General features: G+C 45.3%; 3 protein-coding genes across 3 annotated transcripts; 1 reads left to right on the top strand and 2 right to left on the bottom strand.

Moving 5' to 3' along the window:
- The first annotated feature begins 3,617 nt into the window (after positions 1-3,617).
- LOC100842411 (patatin-like protein 7) lies at positions 3,618-5,993 on the top strand. Its single transcript, XM_003561763.4, has 2 exons — positions 3,618-5,162; positions 5,299-5,993. The coding sequence occupies exons 1-2, from the start codon at positions 4,050-4,052 to the stop codon at positions 5,575-5,577; spliced, it is 1,392 nt and encodes a 463-aa protein (XP_003561811.1). The 5' UTR covers positions 3,618-4,049; the 3' UTR covers positions 5,578-5,993.
- A 4,438-nt stretch (positions 5,994-10,431) lies between these two features.
- On the bottom strand, positions 10,432-19,079 carry LOC100832687 (protein TPR3). Its single transcript, XM_003558279.4, has 27 exons — positions 18,865-19,079; positions 18,588-18,745; positions 18,325-18,504; positions 18,133-18,246; positions 17,856-18,014; positions 16,340-16,517; positions 16,136-16,256; positions 15,922-16,037; positions 15,637-15,790; positions 15,430-15,539; positions 15,269-15,338; positions 15,119-15,192; positions 14,915-15,010; positions 14,733-14,828; positions 14,504-14,631; positions 14,184-14,418; positions 13,908-14,072; positions 13,727-13,828; positions 13,479-13,625; positions 12,962-13,072; positions 12,664-12,843; positions 12,456-12,584; positions 12,272-12,367; positions 11,999-12,187; positions 11,753-11,919; positions 11,016-11,295; positions 10,432-10,745 (listed from the first exon to the last, which is right to left on the bottom strand). The coding sequence occupies exons 2-26, from the start codon at positions 18,665-18,667 to the stop codon at positions 11,088-11,090; spliced, it is 3,405 nt and encodes a 1,134-aa protein (XP_003558327.1). The 5' UTR covers positions 18,668-18,745; positions 18,865-19,079; the 3' UTR covers positions 10,432-10,745; positions 11,016-11,087.
- Positions 19,080-20,412: 1,333 nt separating this feature from the next.
- LOC100832184 (chorismate synthase 2, chloroplastic) lies at positions 20,413-24,724 on the bottom strand. The gene is made up of 13 exons (XM_003558277.4): positions 24,434-24,724; positions 23,765-23,915; positions 23,335-23,411; positions 23,180-23,238; positions 22,972-23,055; positions 22,746-22,838; positions 22,195-22,275; positions 21,978-22,109; positions 21,746-21,848; positions 21,561-21,655; positions 21,387-21,452; positions 20,949-21,033; positions 20,413-20,864 (listed from the first exon to the last, which is right to left on the bottom strand). The coding sequence occupies exons 1-13, from the start codon at positions 24,573-24,575 to the stop codon at positions 20,710-20,712; spliced, it is 1,323 nt and encodes a 440-aa protein (XP_003558325.1). The 5' UTR covers positions 24,576-24,724; the 3' UTR covers positions 20,413-20,709.
- Positions 24,725-26,612: the final 1,888 nt, after the last annotated feature.

The raw sequence follows: 26,612 nt of genomic DNA, 5'->3' as shown, positions 1-26,612 counted from the left end.
CTGCATGCCGAACGAGCTTATTTATGTTTTCAGTGCTTTTCGTCGCCACTGACTCGCTCTTTTGTTGTCAGGCGGGAGGGAGATGATCGATCAACGCAGCAACACGACCGGATGTGATGTGACCGTTGATCCACCATACAATTGTTTGTGTCCTCTTATATCGTCGGTGCAAATGGACTTATACGATAGCGGTTCCCCTAGGCTGCAGTTCCCCTCTAGCTTGGGATCAGAAATAGAGTAATCCGGCCAATAGCCTAGAGGGGAACCATATACTCGTGTATGTTAAGGCCGGAAACTACTACTGATCTGAGCTGCGTGGTCTTAGTTAATTAAGCTTGCTGACTTATTGCTGTGTCCCCAACGAGCGGCTTAGATCGTGGAGAAAGCCTAACAGTGTGCACACGTTGTCTCTCTAGCTAGCTGATCCACAGGAGTCGTTGTACCCCCACTAGCTAACTGCAAGTTTTGTTGGTTAACTGTGTGGACTCCGTGACAGCTGTTAATTATAGTCGAGTGCTCCACAAAAGAGGATGCAGGGCCATATGTATATATCTATATACAGGTCGATGTACGTGGGTCACCTGTACACATATCTAACGATCGAGATGCACGGCCTACCCATCGGCGACTTGAGCCAGCCACGTCGCATACCGACGGCAACTCGACACACTTACGCAAGATATACGGCCACTGTTCTCCATGCGTACGTGTCCGTATTCGCTTATTAATTTTTCGCTTAGTTTCTAAGCATGCATGGTAATAGTACATACTCCGCCAACAAAGTGGAATGGTGAAGACAAAAGTCATACTGTATATGTTAAGCTGCGTGTTAGTCTAGACGAAATGTGTGCGCAGCGCACATTGAGGATATCCAACGAGAGGTATCTTGACGTGGGAGGATAGGACATATGCTTCATTTTGTCAATGGCCGGTGAAGAAAGTTTTTACACGAATGGGAGAGGAGGTAAAGTAATCGTGATCTGGCTCTGAGTAGAATAACAAGATGCAATCACATGGCAAGCGTGTACGCTGACGCTCTGATCGATCTCACATTCCACCGATGCCGGGATATCTGCAACTTTAGCAGCTATCTGTTCAGTACAGTACAGAAGAACACAAAGAGCCGAAGATATCAGTATTCTGAAATGGTATGTCTTGCGTTGCAGAGAAAAGGGATGTGTTCTGCTATCCTCAATAATTAATCACCTTGGGTATAACAAAAAGACTTATGAGAAATAAGTAAATAGATAAAAACTGAATGGGCAGAATCATCCGCTGAGGCTGGCGCGATACAACAACTTGAAAGGTTGGGACTCCGGCGGCGTACATAGTCATAGAGACCAGGACTTCAGAACATGGCAACAGCCGGTGACCCCATGCAGGTAACCTGCTCACCGACGTGATGGTAAGACGACCTCTAGGGTATGTAAAAGGTCGGACTGGTTCAACAACCGGCATAGAAAGCACTGCATGAGCGAAACCAGCTTGCACTGGATTAGACAGCAAAGGGGGCGAACTTAACTTAATGGCCGCCAAAATTAGGAGATTATATGTCGACACACAATCATAACATTTTTTTTGAGTAAATTACACGAATATACAAGCTGAAGTGACAGAAGTTTCTTAGAGTGGTACATTTAGTATTTTTTTTTATATATTGCTCCATCTTAAAAGTTTGTCCTTGTACAGTTTGCTCATATTTTGGGCGTATACAGTACAGTAGGTGCAAACGTACAATACGTAAATCAAGTCGTTTGAAAGTCGGCTGTACATCTCGGGATACGATGCAATGCACAATCGTACAGGTTTGTTTTTAGCTTGGCGAAAGAGACGAACTGCCATCCATTATGGACGAAAAGAAAATTCGCAAACGGTAGTACCGTAGTAACAGCAGAATGTAGGGTGCTGCCTGTCAACGCGCACTTCCATGGATTATCAGGTTCCGAAACATTAAATGTATCTAGTGAGTGGTGATGCAAGTCTTTTTTGGAACGTAGTACCGAGCTAATTTTATCGAAGAAAACAACACCGAATAATGTGCCCATTCCATCCGAATCAAGCTGTACTATTAGAGAAAAAAAGGATTTGTGCATTATTATTTGCTCGGTCTCAGCGTACGAAAACATTAGTCCCAAATCACAAATATCGTGCGTCTCTGTTTTCAAAAAAAAAAGTGCGTCTCATGTGAACTTTGTCTCGGTTCCCTTTCCGGCCTTTCCGCGTCCCCTTGATTCAGTCAATTGATTCCAACTTACAAGTGGGAGCTCATCCCTTCCAACCCGAGCACGGTCATGATTTTGTCCCTAACCCATTGACCACGGGGAGCCGGGGAGGAGAGTAGGCGGCGGCAAAAAAAACGTCAGCAACGACGACGACCTGTGCGAACCCGGAGCACGTGAAGCCCCGCGTGTTTTCTCCCGTTCCCAATGGCCGCGGCACACGTGAGGCGTGCAGTAGAGCCGCGCACTGACGAGTCGTCGACCGGCCGTCTCCGGCGTTGGCGTCTCGGCTCATACGACCCGTCATCCGCTGATTCGCTCCTGAAACATGGCGGGAACGGAACGGAACGGCCGGGCACTGCGCTGCGCATCTGCTGCGTTTAGAATGTCCGTGGGGGCGCGGCCACTCTCCTACTGCTCCCGTACCCGCCGTTCGTCCTTTGACCAACTCGGAAGCTTTAAAACAAGCCGTTGGTGCTCAATGAGCACGAAGGTCGTCTTTCGCACACACGGGCCGTGCGCGCCTCAACTGCAGGAACCCTGTTGTTTGACGACACCATCCTACCCTCTTTTTATTTTTGTCTGGACCGCCGAAGCAGCGGCTAGACCAAGTCCTTGTACACCATGCATTATGCATATCCCAAATCAAAAAGGGTCTTGCGCACCATGGCGACACTTCGTTTTCCCCATAATGCGCCCCCTGCTTAACTTACACATGACCGTACGCGACACACGCAGCTCTGTTGTACTACTCCAGCGGTAGGGCCCTCCAGTCAGTAAGCACCTACACAGCCGTACCCGACAGGTCTAGTCGTGATCTCGCAGCCTTCGAGGAGCGGGTAAAAAATCCGGTATTGCGATCGAGCAAAATCACACAAACTACAATAACTACATGCACGCTGTGACGCTGACATGTCTTTCAGAAAAAAATGTTGCTGCCTCCAACATATCCTAAAACTAAGAAATTTAAAAGGGAAAAGAGTGCTGCGAGTGCGGGCGCGGTGGCGCGGTCTGATCTTGTCGCTCTCGCGTTCCACTTCCACGTCACGCACGGCCGCGCAGGCAGGCGGCAGCTGTGGACCGGGTCTAGACGGTCGCCGCGCACAGGCGTCCACGTCGTCGGCGTTGCGGCCTGGTAAAATCCAGCGCCTGGAACGGCTGCAATCATTATTAGCTCCCCATTACGCTGCCCGCGAAACCATTTCTACCCATTAATTATTTTCCTCCTTTGCTTTTCCGCCTCTGCTGGAATTTGTCTGCTGCTAACCCGGAACCCCCCAGGTTGACGAGCGTGCCACGGCACCAGCATCAGAGGACCCGGTCCACAGCGGCCAGGCCGTACCACGGATTTCGAGGCGAGATTGGACGGTGCATGATGTTCCACGTCGGTGGACCGGGTTAGGGGTGTCCAGGCAATTCGTTCCATACTTCCATCCGTTAGGGAATTACGGTGCAGCAGAGACACGATCAGAGGGCAATGCAGTTTTGACGACCAGCATACGAGGACGACGACCTCTTCGCCTCTTTTAGCTTCGTCTCTCTTCCGCCTCCGCCGCCCCGCTCTCTCTCGCGCACCTTTCTTTCTTCCTTTCTCTGTGCGTTCGTTTCTTTCTTCGCGTGCTCTCTGCTGCGCGCAAGAATCAAAAGGCGCCACTAGCGAGCGTCGCGTCTTAAGGGAGCGGGGGCAAATTAAAGCGAGGCGGTCGGGCGAGCAGTCTTCGCGGCAATCTTTGCGAATCCTCGAGAGATTCTGTTCCCTCCTTGTTGCTTTTTCTGCGTAGGGGGAGCACAAGAATTTGTTGACCGGGAGGGGGTTTGGCTAGGGTAGGCATGGAGGAAGACGCTGAGGAGATGCAGGTGGAGAGGCTGCACGAGGACGCCGAGATTGGGGGCGCCGACACGGACAAGCTCAGCTACGAGATTTTCTCCATCCTCGAGAGCAAGTTCCTGTTCGGGTACACGGACCCGCACCAGCTGTGGCTGCCCAAGCCGCCGGCGCAGGCGTCGGCGGCGATGGCCGTTACGGGGGGCAAGGCGGCGCAGCGGGGGAAGGTGTGCGTGCTGTGCGTGGATGGCGGCGGCGGCGGGTTACGCGCGCTGCTCGCCGGCCGCGCGCTCGCGCACCTTGAGGCGGCGCTCCAGCGGGCGTCCGCGGACCCCAGCGCCCGCGTCGCGGACTACTTCGACCTCGCCGCCGGTACGGGGGCGGGCGGCGTCTTCGCCGCGATGCTGTTCTCGACGCACTCGCGGGGCGCCCCGCTGTTCCGCGCCGAGGACACCTGGCGCCTGGTGGCCGACCACGCGCCCAGGCTCTTCCGGAGGCCCGCGAGCTCCAGCTCCTTCTTCTGCCGCGCCAGGAAGCGGCCCCTGGCCGCGCCGACGGCGGCGCTGCACGCGGCCATGAAGGCGGCGTTCGGCGAGGAGCTCACCCTGCGGGACACAATCAAGCCCGTGCTCATCTCCTGCTACGACCTCAAGTCGTCGGCGCCGCTGCTCTTCTCCCGCGCCGACGCCCTGGAGAGCGAGAGCTACGACTTCCGCCTCTGCGAGGTGGGGCGCGCGGCCTGGTCGGAGCCCGGCCGCTTCGAGCCGGCCGAGGTGGCGTCCGTGGACGGCGCGACCTCCTGCGCCGCCGTGGACGGCGGGCCCACCACGGGCAGCCCGGCGGCCGCGGCCATCACGCACGTGCTGCACAACAAGCACGAGTTCCCGTTCGTGCGCGGCGTCGAGGACCTCCTCGTGCTCTCCATCGGCGGCTGCTCCGGCGGCGGTGGCTCTGGAGCCGCGGCCGACGCCGACGTCCTGCGCATGCGCCGCTGGGGCGCCAAGGAGTGGGCGCGCCCCATCGCCCGGATCGCGGCCGACGGCGCCGCCGACCTCGTGGACCATGCCGTCGCGCGCGCCTTCGGGCAATGCCATTCGTCCAACTACCTGCGCATTCAGGTCAGCAGAGCGAACATTCATTCTCCTCGGTCCGCATCACGATTCACGACATGTTCTGCACTTCTGCTTTTTGCATTGACGAATGTTTCCGTGGATTAAATTTGTCTTGTGCAACGTGTCGCTTTTGATCGATCAGGCGAAACGGGAGAGCATGCCGCCGTGCGGGCCGGACGGGGAGTACGAGCCGACGCCCGCGAACGTGCACGCGTTGCTGGCCGCGGCGGACGAGACGCTGAAGCAGCGGAACGTGGAGTCGGTGCTCTTCGAGGGGAGGCGGATCGGGGAGCAGACCAACGCGGAGAAGCTGGACTGGTTCGCGGCCGAGCTCGTCGCCGAGCATCGCAGCAGGGGATCCCGGATCGCGCCCACCGTCGCGTTCAAGCAGTCGCCGCGGAAGCCGCCGACGCTGGGCTGAGAGCCGGTGGCTGTGGTGGAGCAACAAAAGGACATGTAGGCCTCCCTCGCTTCGTCCCTTGCTTTGGTTGGAATTTCTGCTGCACTTTTTACGTGGCAGTTGTCAGCGAGGCATGGCCACCGGAAACTCCAAGGGGAGAAAAATATATGAAACGGACATCTATGAGATACATATTCGAAGCTTCATGTCTACTTTTTCAGTAGTAGATATGTAGCTACTACCTATCTTGCAGAATCATGTTGTCCCTGCCATTGTTCGACATACCTCGATGTAGGTGTTTGAATTGTGGTATGATCTGCTGACTGAAAGACAGTGGACACAACAACGATTGTACTGCTGCCTGCGCTTCTGCATTGCAGGCCTTCGGCTCTCCGAATAAAGAAATAAAATCTCCGTAGCGCTATTTATTTGCTGAATTACCACTGCAAAATTTCAGTGCAAGTGATCTTTATCAGCTGGACGTCCTTGATGCTGACCTGAAATTCAACCATGTCAAACTCCTCTCTTATGTCTGCTGCTTGCAAAGGCACAGCTTATTTACTGGACGAAGGCTAATCCATTTGAACTTGTAGCATCTGGCCGCACGAGGGGCACGGAACATTCAGAAGATTGCTTCCCCTGCATCCCTTCAATGTCCCCATTAAATCTCATAGTTCAGTGACCAGTCCATTTCTGAGCAATCATGGGTTTTAGAGCGGTCCTGGGTTAATGGGAACGAGTAGCAGTCAGAGGTGGTGTTGGCTTTTCCTCCTGTTGCGGCATTATTTTCAGATATGCCGATACATGATTAATGGGAAATAGACCTCTCAGAGATCCTTTTCTGCAAGACAGAGAAAGAAAACCCCTGTAGATATCTTGTCCTATCACTGTCTTTGATACTGACCAGGACATGCTTTTCCATTGAAGAGCCTAAAGATTCCTCCAAGCAAACTAAATCAAGCATAGGGGCGTGGGCTCATATTTAACTTTCCCAATCGGGTAATAACAGTTTTCTTTTCCAAGCATGCCACGAAGCACTTGTAGCGGCTTTTTCCTCCGCATGCAGCCGCTGATGACCTTAACAGGCGAGTTAAGAGGTTCGAGCTGAATTTGCTTTAGATTGTAGGTTAACGTTTATGGTACTACTACAGGACAAACCGTACGTTCGCGTCGTGCATATGGGCGCTCTGTGCAAGCGGCTGACTGAATGCAACAGATGAACACACAGCGTGACGGGACTGGAGATTGCACATTTTGCGCAACACCTGGGCGGGTTAACTTGTCCAAAGCTGGGGTCTGGTTTTATGCTAGTATCTGGAGTATTTCTGTCGGTCTCGGGGAGGAGGGCTGTCGTCTTTTGAGTTTTGAGAGGCCGTGATGGAACGGACCTAGCGCTGCCGCTCCATGATTGCTGGTAGTTAGGTTTGGAGCATGCGCCGCCTCGCTGTCTAGGATGTACGTTGCGTTCCAACGCCACGGTGCCCGATCGAAACCGGCCGGGGGCGTCCCGTAGGCTGTAACTCCGTCAACCGACAGGCTAATCCTGACCGGAGTTTTGGACTCTGCTGAAGATTTATGGCTGCCCATCATGTCCCGTACTTACTCCATCCCGTGAAGCTTTTTTCTTTTTTCTTTTTTCGAAGGAACCGTGAAGCTTTTTCTTAGCCATATACCACTTCACCCCCGTGATGTTAATTAGCGTGGAATCATTAGCGGATCGTGCCCGTGTTACAACAGACAAACTTGGTGCCCCTTGATTGACCCAGAATCTTGGGCGCAACTTTGTGGTCTTTTCTCGCATCGAAAGACGAGAAATGTCGTCCGCGCTAATAACGACGATGTTCTTTCTACCCGACGAGGAGCAAAGCATGCATGCACTGGACCATAAGTTGCTCGCGTCGCTGTTCCCATGCTTCAACCAGTTTTTTTCGTTCTTTCGTTTTGGCGTGGGCCACCAGGTTTACTCCCATGCATTTCTGCATGCACTAGAAGCTCGGAGAATTTAGGACAAAACCGAAGGGGAAGGGCGTCAGTCTTCATTGCATAGCATTACAGAGAGTGCTGGTAGTAATATACTAGTCGTGCATTACCTTTTGAGAAAAGAAAAGAAAAAACTAGTGCTCTACTACTTAAGTTAGTACTCCACTCCTAACAGTAATAACTCTCTCTGGTGGGACCTTTCAAAAGATTCGAGATGAACTGAAGAAGAATCTCCTGGAACCCTCCCCCTCTCGTTGCCTCCAGGGATTTTTGCGACCGAAAGGGAACCAATGCATGGTCTCTGTGCGAAGAGAAATAAGTAAAATGTGGTGGGCTTACTTGCATTGGTGCCATACACACTCATCTCATCAAATGTTTGGCTGGATAAAGGTGAGCGCAGGGATCCCAAAATGCTCAGCTCGGAATTGCCACCACTTGCGATTGTTGGCTTGCACTTTGCACTGTTGTCTGTTGACTAGTGGGCAAATGTCGCATCTGAGGTACAATGCCCCCTGCGAGCAGCTGTCCTACATGGATTGATGGATACTTGCACAGAATTGCATGCTTTGCTTCTGGGGAACGAACTAGCACTACGACTTCCATCCAATTCCAACAAATACAAGAGAAATGCGTGTGTTTCCTGGTTTAAAAAAGAGATATATACGTCATATACAACTTTAGAAATAGTTATTCCAAGACTGAGCAAACAGCTATGCGTCGAGTTAATTTCTTACGGACACGTTGATAGTATAGTATGCACCGCACTCTATATATCAAGTGCTCTAGGTTTGTGGGAGTTTGGGCCCCGGGGCAGGCGGGGCGCCAGCTAGCAGTCTATCACACGAGCCTGCTAGCCGACACTCCATTGTGATTTGTGAATCTTTCCGTGCCAAGTTCTCCTGCGGTGCTGCCCCTGCCCTGTTCTGTTCTAGGGTTGCAGCTGCTGTTTGGTGCCGCAGGTAGACAGAAACACTCTCTCGCCCCATGCGTTCACGGCACCCGCAAGACTCGAGCCGCAAAAGGTTACGGAGCAGCGCGTACGTCGTAAACCGCGGCAGTAAGGAGATCGCTGGCTTGCCAACCTGAGAACCTGGACAACCTGATAGGTTCCGTCGTAAAACTGTCCGTGACGGCAAGTGAACAGATCTGCCGATTTAGAACAGAGAGAAGGGGAGGTGGGGTCCGGGGGCGCCTGAGCCGAGTGAAGCTGGCAGGCAGCGTGCGTACGAGTGTGATGGAACACTGGTACGAACCAGTACACGGTACACGACCGACCATATCTCCTTGGGATGCACGCAGGTATTCCATCCTTTTTAGCAGGGACAGCACGCACTTGTACCCTCCGGTGGAACGCTAGCTGCTCCCTCCCTCGGGCTCGTCACTCGTCAGGGCCCCGATCGCCTTGCTGTTTTTCTGTTGTCTGTACTTGCTCACCCGGGCGCTTTGCCTGGCTAGTGCCTAGCTAGCTAGTGTACTCCTTTAGGGCTCCAGGCTTAGCCTACGGCCGGCCTCTACGTACGACGGCGTCCACGCATGGTGCTTCAGGCTTCCGTGCTAGCAGTGCAACAGTACTGCATGGGCTGTGGCTGCATATATGCGTTGATGCATGGGCTGTGGCTGCATATACTGAGCGGTGGCTCCTCACCAATCATGGCCTCTCTTTCACCGCCACGGTGGGGGCTCGGCTCTTCCTGTTAAGCTGTCCTCCTGTGCTCAGTTTTGCAGCTAGGGCCGCTGCATCCGTGTCCCCCTCTTGAGCCTACGCCTGTTCTCTCCTTCCTGCTGAAACCTTTGTCAGAAGCTAAGCCAGGCTGCTTTGCTGCCTCTGCAGGTGCTACGAGTACGTCCGTTTGTGTTTGCTTCATTAAATGTCGTGTTGGTGCCTGCTATAGCCGTACCAAGTGGTGTCCGCTACTGCACATTTGACCCTACGTTCTGTCAATTTTACTACTTTTGGAACGGATTGTAAAACCTTTCGGTGCTTTGGTTGTAAATTCTTTACCTTGTGCGGTACGCTTGGCGGCGAGGCATTTGCGTAACAAGTTAGGACAGTTTCCCTTCGATAGGAAGTTCCAAACAGGTCTGTTGGCCACTCATCATATGACGCGTCGTGTCTCTGCACTATACATAACTCCCTCAAGGAAGACGAAGTATCTGATGAAAATCATCTCTACGGTACAAACTCCATCGAAAAAACTTTAAAAAATTCTCACAAAAATCACATATGTTAGAAAAATGATGTTTTATATATGTGTAAAATTTCAAGTCCAAACCCCGTTTCGTTTGGTAGCAGCGAAAAAGCAAATTCTGCATGAATAGTGGTCTTTCAGTGTTTGACACTATTCATCGTAAATTTCTCTTTTTAATTCCTTTCAAATATTTTTGATTTTGAAGTTGAAATTTTGCAGGTTTGTAGAACATTTCAATCCCAACATATGGTATTTTTTTTTAAAATTTTTAAAACTATTAAACATGCTTTTTATGAAGTTTGCACAGTTTGCACCGAACGAGGGTTTTCACCGGAAAAGGCTGATACGCGCAGCCGTAAGACCAGCAAGGCGAGCCCCTGCTTTACCTCAGAAGCACAACCCCCGCGCTCAGAGCAAACCAGATGTCCAGATGCTCCATTCCGCCGACAACACAGTAGAGAAATGATCTATCATGTGTATTACGGTCTCTTGCAAATAATACTTCATACTGAACACAAGCCATTCTTTTTTTGACGAACCTCGCAGTTGTACTGCCAACACAAGTCTTTCATTAAGGCCAAAAAATCAGCACCACAAACCCATGTTTCCTACAGCAGCGCAACTTACAAAGCTAGGACACTAAACATGAAAATTTGACCACACCAACATACCCAAATACCCAATAAATAAACGAATGAAACAGATGTTACGATACTGGGAGAAAAGATAAACATATTTTTTTTGCTTACTAGACAGAAATGTAATAAGGGTACTGATTAGGTACAGCCAAACTGCTACTACACCTTATCTACTGGTTGACCTTTCCTCGTAGCACGACAAACAGAACAAAATGAAACACTAGGACTAAATAATTCCTCCTCACTTAATAATGGTAACAGAAACATATAACATAAGCAAAAGACAGAACTGCTGTTAAGCATAAGCTTTGTTTTTATTGTGCTCATCGCCACCACCCTTGGAACCAGCTCTCCAAAGTGAAGTTGTAAGAGTGAAGCGCATCTACAAAACAAGGGACGAGAACAAACTGAATCAAACCGAGTTTGGGAATTTATCAATGTGTATACACTGTATGCAAGCAGACATTAGTCTAACCAAAAGAAAACAATGGATTAAGTGGACGATGTTATCCATCAGGTATGCAAAAAAATTCTTCTAGTTTCCAACACGGTTTATTAATCAAACTTATAACTTAAAATGATGTATTGTGAACATTCTATGCATCAGATCTCACTGAATTACACATTAATTTCAGAGTTATGAGAAGGATACCTTGGTTAGTGACTCATACCACCACGAAGAGTAGAAGTGATAGAAAAGTATAACGATTCTAACTTCTCTATATTATCTTTCTGGCTGATCAGAACTCGAAGCTCCATTAGGGGGTGTGGACAAGTTGCTCGTTGATCCGTTCTCCACCGGTGGAGGATTTCCCCACTTTCTCTCAGATTCCAATGGTTCCATGACATAAACAGTGCCATCTGTTAGGCCCAGAGCAAACTGATTTGCTTCCGAAGGATGTGCCGCAACAACAACAGGATGAACACTTGAACTGGAAAAGCAATGACATATCGCATAGAAGTCAGTTATAAACTTATAAGGGCGTTTTAGAAGAAAAAAAAACACCATTGAGAGTTCAAAAATGTTTGTTCTAATACCATGAGGTGGCATTTAACTCAGGTATGTAACTCTAGGGATTTAGTTGCTCAAAGCAACAAGTCTCCCAACAGAGTCGAGTGATCTATTATGGGCTTGCATCTGCTAGTCTAGGTAGCACTGCGAATTTCCTCAATTCTGTATTTTTTTTCACTCACAAAATTGTATCATGTAATTGCACTGAACTAAAGTAATTACTTGAGAACAAATGCCAATAATTACACTCTGAAATGAGGCCATGCAAGATCAATTCAGAAGAAGCAATTGCCCAATTTAAAACAGTACTTGAAAGAGGTATCCATTCCCCGTAACCATACAGCATAAATTATGTTTGGTTGAGCCAACTAGAATACCTGATGTTAGGAGGAAGATAAGAAGCTGGAAGAATTCGGCATTGGAGTCTCAAACTTGATGCGCTAAATATGCAGACAGTGGCATCCAGAAAGCTTGCATAAATCAGTTGACTATCACATGAGAATGTGGCATGTGTTATTGGAGCCGAATTCTCTCTAACAGGCCACTGAAAGAAAAGTTAAGGTGAGCCACAAGACAACCTTCATAGCAAGACAAAGCATGGACAATAAAAAGAGAAACATTACCTGCTTCATGGGTTCTAGTTTTGAAGCATCATATATAGCAATCTGGGTCTCATGGACAACAAGACAATGCAGTTGATCTTGGTGGAACTGAACTCGTGTATCTAAGATGTTGGATGTTGTGCGACCTGATGGTATCTGCAAAAATCTGCTCCTTTGCCTTTCCCACCCATCAGTGTTCCAAACACATATCTACAACAGGAACAATAGAAAACAGTAAGGATGTAACAGAAATACTCGATAGACATGAGCTGACTAAATAGTTCAGTAAATAACCTGGGCATCAGCTCCAGAAGATACCAACACATTTAACACATTCGAAAAGGCGAGGCCAGTAATTTTCTTAGAGTGTCCTCTAAGTTTGCTTTTGACCTGTATAAAGAACAAACAAATTGTATTTGAGTGTACCTTGTTCAATGTAGAAAAGAACAATGTTAATCATGATAGTAGGTGCTAATACCTCATCAATCCGGACATTGTAAATTTGGATAGTCGAGTCATCCATTCCAATTGCAATTATGTTGTTATCTTGAGGATGGAATGCAAGAAAGGTTGCTGCTGGTGGTGGAGGCATAAATGTTGTCATAGTCTGCAGACACCATTAGCAATAAGGGGTATTTTCTACATGAGAATGAATATATTACAAATCATCATGATGATATACCAACCTTAAAAGTCATCATGTTGAATAGAGAAATTTTCCCTCCAGAAGCTGACATAACATATGAATCATTCTTTGACAAAGCAAAGCAGTGAACAGCATCTTCAGGACTATTGTCATGAGGATCATTAGTCATGAGGATGCCGCTCGGAGGTTGCCATAATTGAGGAGAAACACTCGCAGTAGCCTAGAAGAGTTGATAGCAAATTAAACCAATCAATAACAGTCAAATGTACAAAATACTCACCTCTCATGTGCAGTTCTAATAAGCAACCTGAGCAAGTATGCAGAAACATGCAGATTACCTTTCCAGATGAATTTCGGTCATTACGTGGCCATTTCCATAGAAGATGGACAGCATTTGAAGCTAAAGCCAAAATAGCAACACCAGAATTCGTGTAAATCAGTCTCGAGATCTGCAATTACATACAAATAAATTTCTTGAGAAAGACTTATGACAAACCAAGCATTGCTAAGTTGAATGGAGCAACCAGTAATACAAGTCAAAATGTGAGATGCCTTCCGTTCCATTCTATGTACAATCATGGACTGAATTGGAAGTCCTAACGTGCAGAACTTCTAAGGTGCAAATAGATAAGCATGGACATAGAACTTAGTAGTCACACTGAAATGTTCACATCCATGACCATGAGTATAAGACATTGTCAAACCTCAAGCATGCGAACAAGAGATAAGACAGCTGCTACTTAATACAATCAAAATAATAGTAGAAACAACAGTGTACCCACAAGATTGCTAGAGAGAAAAAAAATGCATATTCAACATATAAGTTGAGGCAGGAATCAAGGGAAGAAGTACCACCTTAGTTGTCCTAACACTATCACTCAGTTTTAATGATCTGCACTGAGTTGTATCAGCTATCTCGATAAGCTTCCAGACCTTTGACTTATCCATCGACTCATCAGCTATTCTAGGTTTTACATCAACTAAGCTTCTGCTATCTCCATTCTGTAAAAATAAACAGAGCATGACCAACTTAGTTTGGATCATAGCAGAATTATTTTTAAATAGAATAAAATTTAAAAGAAAAGGAATTGGATATAGCAAACCATTGCAGTTATAGCTGCTGGAGCAGCAGTTCCAGAACTGGTTGCAGCCGCGGCGGCGGCGGCAGATGCCACAGCAGCAGCAGTCAACGGATTTATCAGAGGCTGCAAAATAAGAAATGACTCTATCATGCATGCAGAAAAAAAAATCTCGTAATCCTTAGTGGTTAAGACTAACTACTACCTTTGTTACGGTCTCAGATGCACTACGAGAAGCATCAAAAGAACGATTTTCCAGTGTGCGCAACAAACGAACACCATCAGCATTTGCTAAGACCTTGATGCCATTATCAGCAGTAGAAACAGCCAACAGAGTACCCTCCTTATTAAAGCGGATGCGTGGGCTTGCCTGATAATTGTGGGACCAAGCACCAGGTTAGAATAATATGTATCGGAACGAGTATATCATTTGTTTCAATCAGCCATTCACCAAGACAACCATACGCGAAAAAAAACTCACAGGTAGGCCCCCCTCAGCATCAATGGTAGTCAGAAGACTTGTGTTGTCCATGTCCCAAATCTTTATCACGAATTCATCTCCAGCAGCCAAAAACCTGTTTCGAGTGGTATCAAATTGTACAACACCCATCGATCGCTTACGGAATCCCTGGTATGTTCTCTTCACAGCACCTTCGCTCTCATTCCATTCCACCAGATGTGATTCACCGTCCTTGCTAGTCCCACAAGAAAACAGCCTACAGCGCCAAGAGAAAGTGAAACTAAGTACAAACACCTGCATATTCCTAACTAAAGATGTTAACAAAAACTGAGATTATGAACCTTGAACCATCCGCACTATATGACATTGTAGTGCACCAATGACCTGGTGCATCATAATCAACTCTGGACCCCAAATTATCATATAACCATGCCTTTATCTTCCCATCTAAAGCAGTTGAAAAGATGAACTGCATAATAGGTGAAGTATCATGAGGTGAAACATTAGTTTTCTTATACAAAAGAGCAAATAATATTACACAAATGACTGTCATAATTACTGCATGAGTACCTGAATATTTTCCTTATAATGTGGACAAACTGAATATACAGGAGCTTCATGACCTTCAAAGGTAAACTGTTTCACTCCACTAGTGGCCTCCCAGACCTAGTATGCAATCATTTTAGACTTCATATTCACAAGTTCAACAAATATACTACAGTCACAGAACTGATATCACCACAGGAACTTACTTTTATTGTCTTATCATCTCCGCAGGTGATTATACATAGCTGCTTATTTGGATGGGCAAATGCAATGTCATTTACACCACCAACATGTGCTTCAATCTAATCAAGGAAACAACGGTTAATCAAATTAAGGAAACACAGCAGTCAAATATGTACAAGACAATGAACCATAAGCAGATGGTAAGAACTAAGAATACGCAGCCATACCTCCAGGTGTTGCCTAATATCATCGCCACCTTGATACGCATAAATCTGTACTATATGCTTTGAATAAGCAACACCTTTGGAACAGAGAATAACATTAGAATAGTACTGACATAAAAGGACACAGCAAAACAACTGTTCACGCCATCTTACCAAACAAAGTTCCATCCGGACTCCATATTATGCGATTAACTGATATACTAGGTTCCTTAACCAGCGCTGCCTGTTTGTAGAATTTTTCATTTCACACATGCTCAGATTGAATGAGGTTAAAAAATACCAAGTTGCTGAACTACATACTGCAATGGACAAACCTGGAGGGGCATAGAACATTTCGCCACTTCCCAAACCTTGAAGGCTCTTACAACAAGTCTTTCTTTGGAGCCAACATCCCACAACCCAATCTCACCAACATTTGTACCAACTAAAAGAGATACCAAGTAAAAATTAGCACAAAATGAGGTGCTATGGGAGAGATAAATCCAGATTTGTGATGGCAAGAAACATTAAATTAAACTTACCAAGAAGAAGAGTTTGTTGAATTGGATGGAAATCCATGCTCATTGGAGTTGATCCTTGACTCAATGTACGTGCAACAGCTTTATGGAAATCCTCTTGTGGGTAACTATGGTTCTGTGGATAAGTCACCGGCATCATATTCACCGGAAGATTCACCTGTGAAATACCACCACAGTTGCAATCAAGTATGTATTGAGGATTAATTACGCACAACATGACTTATCAAGTACTGATTGCAAAAATCGTATAGTGGCAACAGATATTTCAGGGAGAGAAATTGCTAATACCTCCTCAGACAACCCAATTGGCCTAGGTCTCTTAGAGAGATGATCAGAATCTCCAGGTGGATAATCCATAGCAGGATTGGCAGTTGACGGTGTCCTAGGATGCTTCAACATAGCAGCTTCAAGATTTACATGCAAAATGATATTGATCAACCATATGCAATGCCACCTACCCACACCATTCAAGATTCTTCGCAATATTAACAAACATAAGTACCAGGATTCGTAGGAGTACCAAATCCAATAGCACCTCCAGAAACAGCAGGGTGTGTTACTGCTGGCGGGTTTGACATCCAGCCAGCCAGAGGTGCGACAGGTGTTGGTGCAGGTTGAAAAGGCTGAAAGATACATGAATCAAGTTACAAAAAATTGTAAACTTCCCCATATAGACGACGTATCCAAAAATGCTCAATGAGCTTACTCCATGGGCACCCAATTGGGGGAAACCACCAGGTTTAGGTATAGATCCAAGTAGCGGATTGTTTGCTGGAGATGGAGCGCGTGCACCATTTGGTTGTCCACAAGAATGATCAACAAAGAGGGTCTTGATGTCAGGATTAGGCCTAGGATTTTTGCAAAGCTGGTGCTGCCAGTTTAAGCTGCCATATATATATATATCATAAAATGACATTACTACTTGAAAAATGGGGTTGGTGGTGAGGTCTCCACCTTCCACCTCCTTAAAAAACCTCTTGAGAAAAACAGAGACAACAACAAATGCAAAAAGAAAATTAACTTAAACATAAATGTTATTCTTATCCAAACAACCTCCTCCTATCAACGAGGATGTAGTTTAAGCCTAGCACGCGGTAAGGCATAACAGCCTCCTGGGATTGCCCTCAGCCAAGTTGAGCGCATTGAACAGGTCAAGCCCGACAATAATTCGACATGCTGGGTAATATGGAGTGTTTTTGGTTTGAGCCCAAGCTTACCCTACCAAAAAATTTGGCTAGCCAAAATATGGGTCATGGTTTTGCTTGTCTATGAGTTGGCCAACTTTGGAAATTAAAATGAACTAGAGTGGGTAGGGATATTGGCACTGGCATGCCAAAAAATAGGCTACCATCTAAATAAAGGCCAAAAAAATTGGTCATGACTCATGACCAAAAAACTGGTATGCTACATTTTGGCAACTATCCAAACATACCCATGATTTTCTACACAACATGTGAATGTGAAATTGAACCCAGAATGAACTAGCACAGTAGTACTAACTCTGATGGAAAATAATAATTGAGAAGTAAATAGTAATAAATAAAAGAAATAGTAGAACTAGTGGAATCTAAAAAGATTTGTGGCATATATAAATGTTTCAATTCCAAGGAGTGGCGTCCACAGGTTAACAAATCGTGATAATAACTGCTGCTCTGAGATACGCAGGCACGTACAAATAACCAAAGTATGTTCTTTTCTCTTTTGAAGTTTAAGCCGAATTTGACTATGAACTTGCAGAAACAAAACAAAATGCAAACTAACTTAATATATATATTTATGACTGTAGGATCCACAGAACTCATATGAAAAGAAATCATAATGTAAAATTGGTAGAAATGGGTCAATGGACACGATTTTAACACATTATGAAACAAGTTCCTTTTATCATCTTCAGTGAATGAATGAACATCAGTCCTCATTTTGCTTAGGATAAATAAAGCCAGGGTAAATTTTTCCTAATGAAACAAGGTGGGTTCAAATAAATTTGGGAACAGAACAAGTGGACCAACCACATTAACTTAACATTTTTACCAGATTTCAACAAGAAAACGGGGGTTAAGGTCCACTGATGAGATTTAAGTGGTTTTATAAGACTTAAGAATGTTCAACTAGTAATTATACTCCCCCTAGCATTAGCACAAATGAATATGTAGCATAGAGGAACAAAAAACATGTCCCGACAGCAGAAAAGAATCCAGATTACTTTTTCCTCCATGTCCTACCTTTGGTTGATAAGTGTCCGCAATCTAGAACTCTTCAGATTGGGAAACTGAAGCTTGTCACGGAATAAGGGGTTAGCTTCTATCAGCTTCTTCAGCTCAACAAGCATTATTGCTCTTGCAGATTTTGTATCACCATACTTAGAGAGTTGCTCATTCTCCCTATCAACAAAAAAGGCAGAAACCTTTCACTGAGCAACCCAGCAACCATTAGAGCCACAATAATGATGGCCAAAACCTAACGTTATACATGAATGCAATCACCAGGATTCAATTTCACCTGAAGTTCTCCAGAGTCAAGAGCTGTGTGATCTCCTTAAACAACTCCTCGTTGAAGGACGCAAATACCTTCAAGTCCTTGACCAATATTTCGACCGCCTTCGACCGATCATGCCTACCAGGAAAGAAACCCATAGTCATTAAGGCTGTCAAGGATTTAAAATACTACAGAAACCTCCCCCGTCGCACTTACTTATCGAGGGCCTCGAGATACTTCTGCTTGCGGATCTCAAAGAATATCTTCATTGAGTAGCGGTTATCATCAACTTTGGTGAAGCCCCCGAGGTAGCGCTCCACTTCATCCCAATTCCCATTGATCACCTCGTCCTCGAAGTACTTCATGTTGAAGTAGAATCCAGACTCCTGCTCAAGCCTAAACAGCGACAAGAGCTCCAACTGAGCATACTAGACAAACAAACAACATATTTTGTCATATTTTTTGTTTCAGTCACTCACTTGTGGACAGTCTCCTTAAACTTCTCCTCGTCGAGGAACTGCAGGATGAGGAAGACCAGCTCCCGACTCAGAGAAGACATCCTCCTCCAACGACCTACCCACCCAGGGGGCGAGACGGCTTGGTTCTATTCCTGCCCTACGGGGGCACAGGACCCCCACTGAAGAATAAATTCGGATTCAGGTTTAGTTTTTGATTGCTCAAATTCGCAGGGAAATACCAGGAGAAAAAAAAAATACTAGATCAGAGTGAGATCGATCCAAGCAAGTTAGGGATTACCAACGGAAGGAATCCCTCCGGGTGGATCTCGCCAGTCCAGCAGAGGGGAGGGGTTGGAGGAGACTTCGAAGCGGCGTGCTTCGGTTCGGCGCCGCCGGCGGAGATCAGGCGGCTTCCGATTTGGGGGCGGCCAGGCTCTATCGCGAGAGGAATGGAGAGAGCCGGGAGGGTGAGACTGAGCGAGGGGCAGTATGGTAAGTCAACAAATGGAACCTGGGGGGCAGAATTCTAAACGCATTTAAACCCGCTGGAAACAAGAATGGAATTCCGCGTGTGTGTGTGTGTGTAAGGATGTCGGGATTAGCTTTCCAGCTAATGAATTAAAAACGTGCAGAATAAACCAATGGAGTGCGTATGACTGAACCCTAGATTTCCTAAATTAGAGCAAAGCATATACGGCTTTTCTCGTGCCAAGATCTTGGCACAAATCATCTAAAACAAAGATCTTTCCACAAATAAGTCTGGGGTTTTCTTATCTAAAGTTTTCCCACGGTCTTGTCCTGAATCAAAAACAAAGGTTATGTAAACACTTGCTGAGCTCTGTCTGGAAGGACACCTAATCAGAGCTTGAGGGGTGAGAAAGTGATCTGGGAACTAGACAGAAAGACGTGACCATCTGGCTGCGATTTATAGGAATTCTCGTATTGCCACTGATAAGTACGACAACTTATCAACTTTGCCGACTGCTTATTAATCTGCTTATCTACTTATTACATCTGATGTGCTCAGCGTGATAAGCCCTGTAATGAACGGGACATAATGGTGGGTCCACGGGGGGCCGTCGCAATTAACGCAAGGGAATCCGCGATTGGATTTGCCTTTTAATGAAGACCTCTCCAGTCTGCTCTCACTCATCCCTCAACAACTAAAAGATGCCTTTAATTGTTCTGAGAAAATAATTGGCCTTTTCTTTTTCTTTAGAGGAGATTGGTCTTTTCGGTTCTCAAGACCAAACGTGCACGGAGGTACACGAGCACCGTCTCTTCTTTTTTTCTAAACTCGTACATGAGCACCGTCAGTTGCATACTCCCTTAAGAAAGATAAGTACTCCCTTAAAAAAGATAAATACTACTCGTATACGAACTTATTGTGTTTAGTCATGTTTCCTGTGACACGAAGTCATGATAAATATAGTCCTCCGTCCATAAGTAAGCGACTCTGATGAGTCATCGAAGTCATGAAGGGAGTAATAAGCATTTTCTCCGTCCATATCAAGTGTTGCAACTTTGTCTCTTTAATAATTTTCTTTCGTTGTTACAGCAAATCAAATGCTCCTCTCCTAGTAATTTTGTGAAGGGAAAGAAACAAACGACGAAAGTGTTTAGAGTTTAATTTTGTCACTAACTGACCGGTGTCATGGTCCATACCACTGAATCTCTGTGAAAGGATCGAATTATCGTCTTTTTGTAAATCCAAATAATCACTTGAATCAAATTATCATCTTTTTTTACATCTCAAAAATCACTTTAACATTGCATAAATAATAGTATAATTCTGCACGGAAATATTTCAGAAAATCGGCTTCAATGCCAGGAACAGAGACCGAGGTGAAGCATGAAGTCATACCGTGATACTGGCGCACATAGAAAAACGTTATCTCCCACAAATGGAGTAAAATTACACTCATTGCTTAATTAACAGGATGTCCTTCACAAACTGTTGACGCCGCAAAACATAAACATGCTTTATTTTGGTTTTCATTGCATCTATTGATGTACACTAATCAAAGATATACGCTAGGATACAGGTTTGGTGCAAAACTGCGAACTGCATAGCAAAACCAAGATATATGGCACATGAGAGCAGAATAGAAGAGATGGTGGAAATATAGAAGGGCTTCAGGCATTATGCTAGATCTGGTGCCAGTGCAGGTGTATTGTTGGCAGAGCCAATTGGTTCTTGTAAGGCAAGGTTCAGTGGAAACATCTCACATTGAGCAACATGCGCCATCAGCTGGTCCATTAGAACCAATGCCGCCATTGTTTCCACCATTGGAACAGCTACAAAAGCAATGATGAAACAAAGATCAGATCATATGACACACTACAAGTAACAAAAAGTAGAAGGTTAGATAGATCCATTACCCCGAGGGACAACACACGGGTCATGACGACCCCTTGTCATAAGTTCAATATCCTCATGATCCCTTGATACAGTATTTTGCTTTTTCTGGGCAAATTAAATCAATATCTCAGATAAATCAGTATACAACTGTTCCAAAAGTAGCAAGCATGAAATGCTACCCACATTATGTAAATATACACAAAATATAATACTATACTCAAATAGAAAGAAGTCAAATCTTCTGCACCAAATAAACATTTGAATATTCTTAGTTGTTGAGAAGTTTGATAATCGTCATAACAGTGATTGTAACTTTGTAAGCTGCAATTGTGTCCACAACATTACAGTTCTTATCATTCAAAAAGCATGAAATGGAAATATGTTGCTACACTTTCAAGAAACAACATTTTTCTATTTTATTTTTCTGAAAGGAAGTTTTCTTAACTAGGATGTCTTACCCCAATAGTTGCTGTAGGCTTGAAAGCTACTTTGAAGTATATAGTTTCACCGTTTGATATCCCTCCCTGCATGCGCATACAAGTATCAATCAGTGTCAAACTTCTACTTATAACTTTATAAGTACTGAATATGGCCATTCTAACAGTAACATAATAGGGTGCTAGGAAAAAAACCTGTACACCGCCCGAGCGATTAGTTCGCGTTCTGACATTTCCACCCTCATCCATATAGAACTCATCGTTATGCTCACTTCCAGTTAAGTCAGTACCTGGGAACAAGATACCAGTACTTTAGGGCAGCTGTAAAGGAGGTATCTACAAACACATCAAGACTAACTTTGTGCAAGTCAATTTATTACCTGCAAATCCACTACCAATCTCAAATCCCTTGCTTGCTGGAAGAGAAAGCATAGCCTTCGCCAGTAGAGCTTCAAGTTTGTCGAATACAGGAGAGCCAAGCCCCTAAAAATTATAGCATGAATGATGATTAGCCAAAACCATGGTAGTCGTGGACTCATGGGTAGAGAACTTATTGGTTTATTATGCTAGATGACACACCACAATCAACATAACAGCATTCTCAACACTTACACGAGGAACATTTCTTGCAATGCATGTGACAACCCCACCGATCGAATTCCCTTTAAGTCGTACTTCGTCAATTGCATCGATCATCTTCTGTGCATATTCTGGATTGGGACATCTACAAATGTTGCTCTCTATCTGGATTTTTTTTTTAAAACAAGATAAATTCAGTAACTCGCTGAGAGCATCCTGTAATACTAGTGAGATGGGGTGGGAACCAGACCTGCTCCATGGTTACAGTTTCATAATCAACTGCATCTTCTGGAAGTACAACCTTATGCACTTTGGAAACAAATGCCAGAATCTGCAGGTATATATTTTTCTGCTATAAGTTACTGAAGGATTAAGTTATCAATAGGGAGAGAGCCACAAATTTTGCCCTTTTGCATGTGAACAAAAAGGTGATATAAATCAGTATTCACTGCGGCATGATACTCGTATTATCGTGTATTGCTCTACATAACAGTATCCAAGATGATCAAACTACATAAGCAACTGAGTTGTTGTATTTAGGTCAAGCAAGAACCAGGCTGAAAGCAAAATGAAGAGGGGCCAGTTAACAGGAAAATACTGTGCTAACAGCCAAACACTACTCATTTTTTTATAACCTAGCAATGTTAATATTAAACTTAAGACAAATGTTAAATGATTGGACATATTTCGGATGTATCCACATGCAACTTTTCTTTGTTTAGGTTATATTGCCCATCAAGCGAATACCCAAATGTGGAACAGTTAAAAGTAAAAAAGGAAAGTGCCAAGAAAGGACCAAACCTCCACGCCGGATTTGAGCTTAAGAATTTTCTTTGCAAGAGCTCCTGCAGCTACCCTTCCAATGGTTTCTCTTGCTGATGACCTTCCACCTCCCTATCAGCCAATGAGCAAAGAAAGATGTTTAATTCAAGTATTCAAGGAAGTAAAGTTGTAGCAGAAAAGGTGCAACAGTTAGTGCTTCAATGTGATTACTCTAGACTTCTTATATGTGCATGACAAAAGGTACCTGCACAGATCTAACACCATACTTGAGGTCATAAGTTAAATCAGCATGAGAAGGTCTGTACGCCTTGGCCATTTCAGTGTAATCCTGTGGAACCAAATATGATTGTCAAACAAAAAGAGAATTACCAACTATTATTTCCCTTCTAAATGTTCAGCTACCATGAATTACAATTATTACAAAATAGATATGAAGAACAGCATATACTTACACCCCCTCTTTGATCTGTGTTCGGGACAAAAACATGAATTGGCGTCCCAGTCGTCATTCCTGCAGAAAACCATGAGCGCTGTCACAACACTGACACAAGCTAATACATTGTTTTTGAAAATCAAAAGGTTATCTCATGTCTTGAGAGGTCCTTACCTTCAAACGTTCCTGAAAGAATTTTGCAAGTATCAGTCTCCTTTCTTGGGGTGGTTATTCTGCTCTGACCTGGCCGCCTGTAATAATCAACCTTTTCATATTAGTTACTCCCTACGTTTTAAAATATAGGGATTCAGTAAGGCAAGTCTTTGACCGACAATTACTCTAATAATATGTGGTTTTTGTGATACATAAGCATAAGTGAGTACTTCTGAATAGAATCTAATGATTTCATGTCTTATAAATTACATATTGATAATGTAATTGTTGGTCCCTTGTCTTAGTGAATCAAATACGGCCTATAATTTGAAACAGAGGGAGTACCATCATGGAAATAATTATATCTCCAAGAGAATGTATTTGTGACATCCTAATTTTGGCGGCAGTTAGTTGTCACTGGAAAACTAATAAAAATCTGGAAGAACCACACCTTCGATCGAGGTCTGCTTGCATGTCTTCCTCAGTGAGTGGGATTCTGGGTGGACAACCACTGATAACGCAACCAACACCACCTCCGTGAGACTCTCCATAAGTTGCTACCTGGAAGTAGTCCCCGAAGATATTTCCAGCGGCCTTCACCTCTGTTCTCCAAATTAAGGAGCAACAAATGTTAGCTCGTCTCAAGACTTACATACAGCATTCAAATTCATGATGTCACTGGAAGGCCAAAAGAAAGGACCATTAGAAGTACTAGCTACTACCACAACTCCCCAGATGGCCAGATCTCAAAATAGTCATTAGAAAGGTAACATTGAACCCAGTACTGAGCTATGCGTGATAGGATCAAAACTCCTGTGATCTTTGAATCTTTTTTTCTTTATTTTAGGGGAATGATCTTTGAAAAATGAAACGACGGAAGTATGGTTCTCAAAGATAGCATCACAAAAACTTTTCTCCATAGAGCTTCACAGCCCCTTCCTCCACATGCCAGTAGCGATGGCCATACTCTGAGCCATAAGCTGACTAAGCACTCCCAATTCCCAAGCTCCTCTTACAGTGCAGTCAAAATTATCCCAACCCCGATAAACGGAGCACACACAGCGGACGTGCACGAAATGGTTCTAACAGCATGAATCGAGGGTGGAGCAGCCGGACAGACCTAGGCGAGAGGCGCGGCGGCGCCCGACGGAGAAGCGGACGGAGGCGGGGGCGGAATCCGTAAACGCGCGGAAGCCCCCGCGGGGGAGGGAGCTCCAGGGCGTCCCAGCGGCCACCTGGTGCGACGTGGGCACTGCTGCCATTGGGAGACTCAGATTGGCTTGGTTTGGTATGGAATGGTTTCGGTTGGTGAGGCGAAGCGGAGGAGGAAGGAAGGAGAGGGGATCGTGGCCTCTTAAATCTCAATACGCGACGGAGATTCGCCACTCGCCAGCCACCTACCACCGCGCGCCGGCGGCTCGGGTCTGGTTCCGTGGACGTGCTGCACGCCTGCACCTACGACCGCCGGTCCGATTCGGGTTGGTGAGACGATTGACCAGGCCTGGAGGAAACTGTAAAGAAATTCATGCTGTTTGGTTTTCTATGAATTTTCGTCTTTCTGGCCTGTTTTTGAAACAAAAGAAATAACAATACCAATCTCTGATAAGTTTTCCTACGCTTTCCAAAGAAGACAAATTAATCTAGATCAAAGGTTTTCAATCCTTTATCTTAAAAAATATATAGATTTTTATTCATACTTCATCTTATTTATTTATTTTATTTTATTGATGAAACGAGCATTGCTTTCGTTAAATTAAGATAGAGGGCTTACAAAGAAAAAACAAGATGGCACACACGCGTCCTTCACCACAAGAAAAGTAACAAGCAACAATAGTACGAGCACATCTAACGTTATCGATGGGTATCACGATACCGAGACCTTGCGGATTACACAACACCATTGCCTACTTAGCAATCGACACCACAGACAGTGAGCATGCCAACAAGTTTCTTCGGTGTTGTCAAAAGATGTCTGACCGCCAAGGCATATCAGAAGGACATTGTGAAACGGAGACCACACCCTAGCTCACAACCCCTAAGCACCTTGCAAACTGATGTGTGTCCTCTACACAGCCGAAAGGGACCAATTAACCGAGACGACACCAGTAATCCGAAGCTCGCCACAAAGCAACGACTATCACCGCGAGATGACATCGAGGAAGGGTTGACATCTGCCATCCACTAGCCACAATTTGACTCGCTTAGCTTCTCACATCTCCCCGATGGCGACTCCAAGAAGCCCATGAGGAAGGAGTGCTGGCGTCGACCGATCTAGGTACCTAGGTTTTCACACGGAAAAGGGACATAACAATGTCTCCAATTAGGACCACGACACCCATAGGCGCAGTCATTGACCGAGTCAGCAACCGCCTTCCTAGGTTTTCACGCGGACCCATAGCAGCCTGCGATGGGGGAGGGAGATGAAGGACAACGGGCACCTAGGCCCGATAGCCAAAAATGCACGCCGCACACACAAGCACACCGAAGCTGGAACCATGCTGCCTCTGCCAAAGACTACCGCACCGCGCACACAGCCAACAAAGGGCTGCAACCGCACATGCTATCCGCCAGCACAGATAAGGCCAGCCCGCCGTGCAGCTAGCACCACTACCACATGAGACCACACGCGCAGACATTTCACCTGCAGACGCCAGGGACAAGCCACCGTTGTCCCGAGAGAGAAACCAGATCCATCCGCCGGCACCCTTATGTTACCATCAATTTAGGTAACACACCGGAGAATCCACATAGTCAATAACAAACAAACTCTTCTCGCAAAAAAATAAAAATAACAAACAAACTCCAGCGACGTGTATCCCTGCTACAGCAGAGAAAAACATTTTCTCTTCACTACGGGATCGTCCCCCTCCCCCCACCGGCTCTTTTTTTCTCTCTTGTAAATAATCTCCTTGCCAAGCCTATTTCAGCATGGAAGTAAAACCATTTTGAGCCCCCCCCCCCTCCCCCCAATATGAACATCACGCCCCATTGTATAACTTCTGCCATGCCAATAGCAACTCTCGAGATATACCCGACACAAAAGATTTTTCTTAAACAAAGCTCGTAGCACAAAAACCTTTTTTAGAACACAGTACAAAACTTGCATATTGTAAAAAAAAACTACCAGTACTACGGCTAACTGTCTAAAAAAGAGAGGAAAAAAACTGCTACTATTGACGTACTCTCTTCGATTCATAATAAGTGTTTTATAACTTTGTACTAAATCCAAGACAATTGCTCAGAGACAATGTCATAATGTCTGACCCGAAATTTGCCCAGTTGATTGCTCAGACTAGGTA

The sequence above is a fragment of the Brachypodium distachyon genome, chromosome 1, assembly GCF_000005505.3.
Source record: "Brachypodium distachyon strain Bd21 chromosome 1, Brachypodium_distachyon_v3.0, whole genome shotgun sequence".
Taxonomy (NCBI): domain Eukaryota; kingdom Viridiplantae; phylum Streptophyta; class Magnoliopsida; order Poales; family Poaceae; genus Brachypodium; species Brachypodium distachyon.
This window is presented reverse-complemented; position numbering and strand designations above follow the sequence as displayed.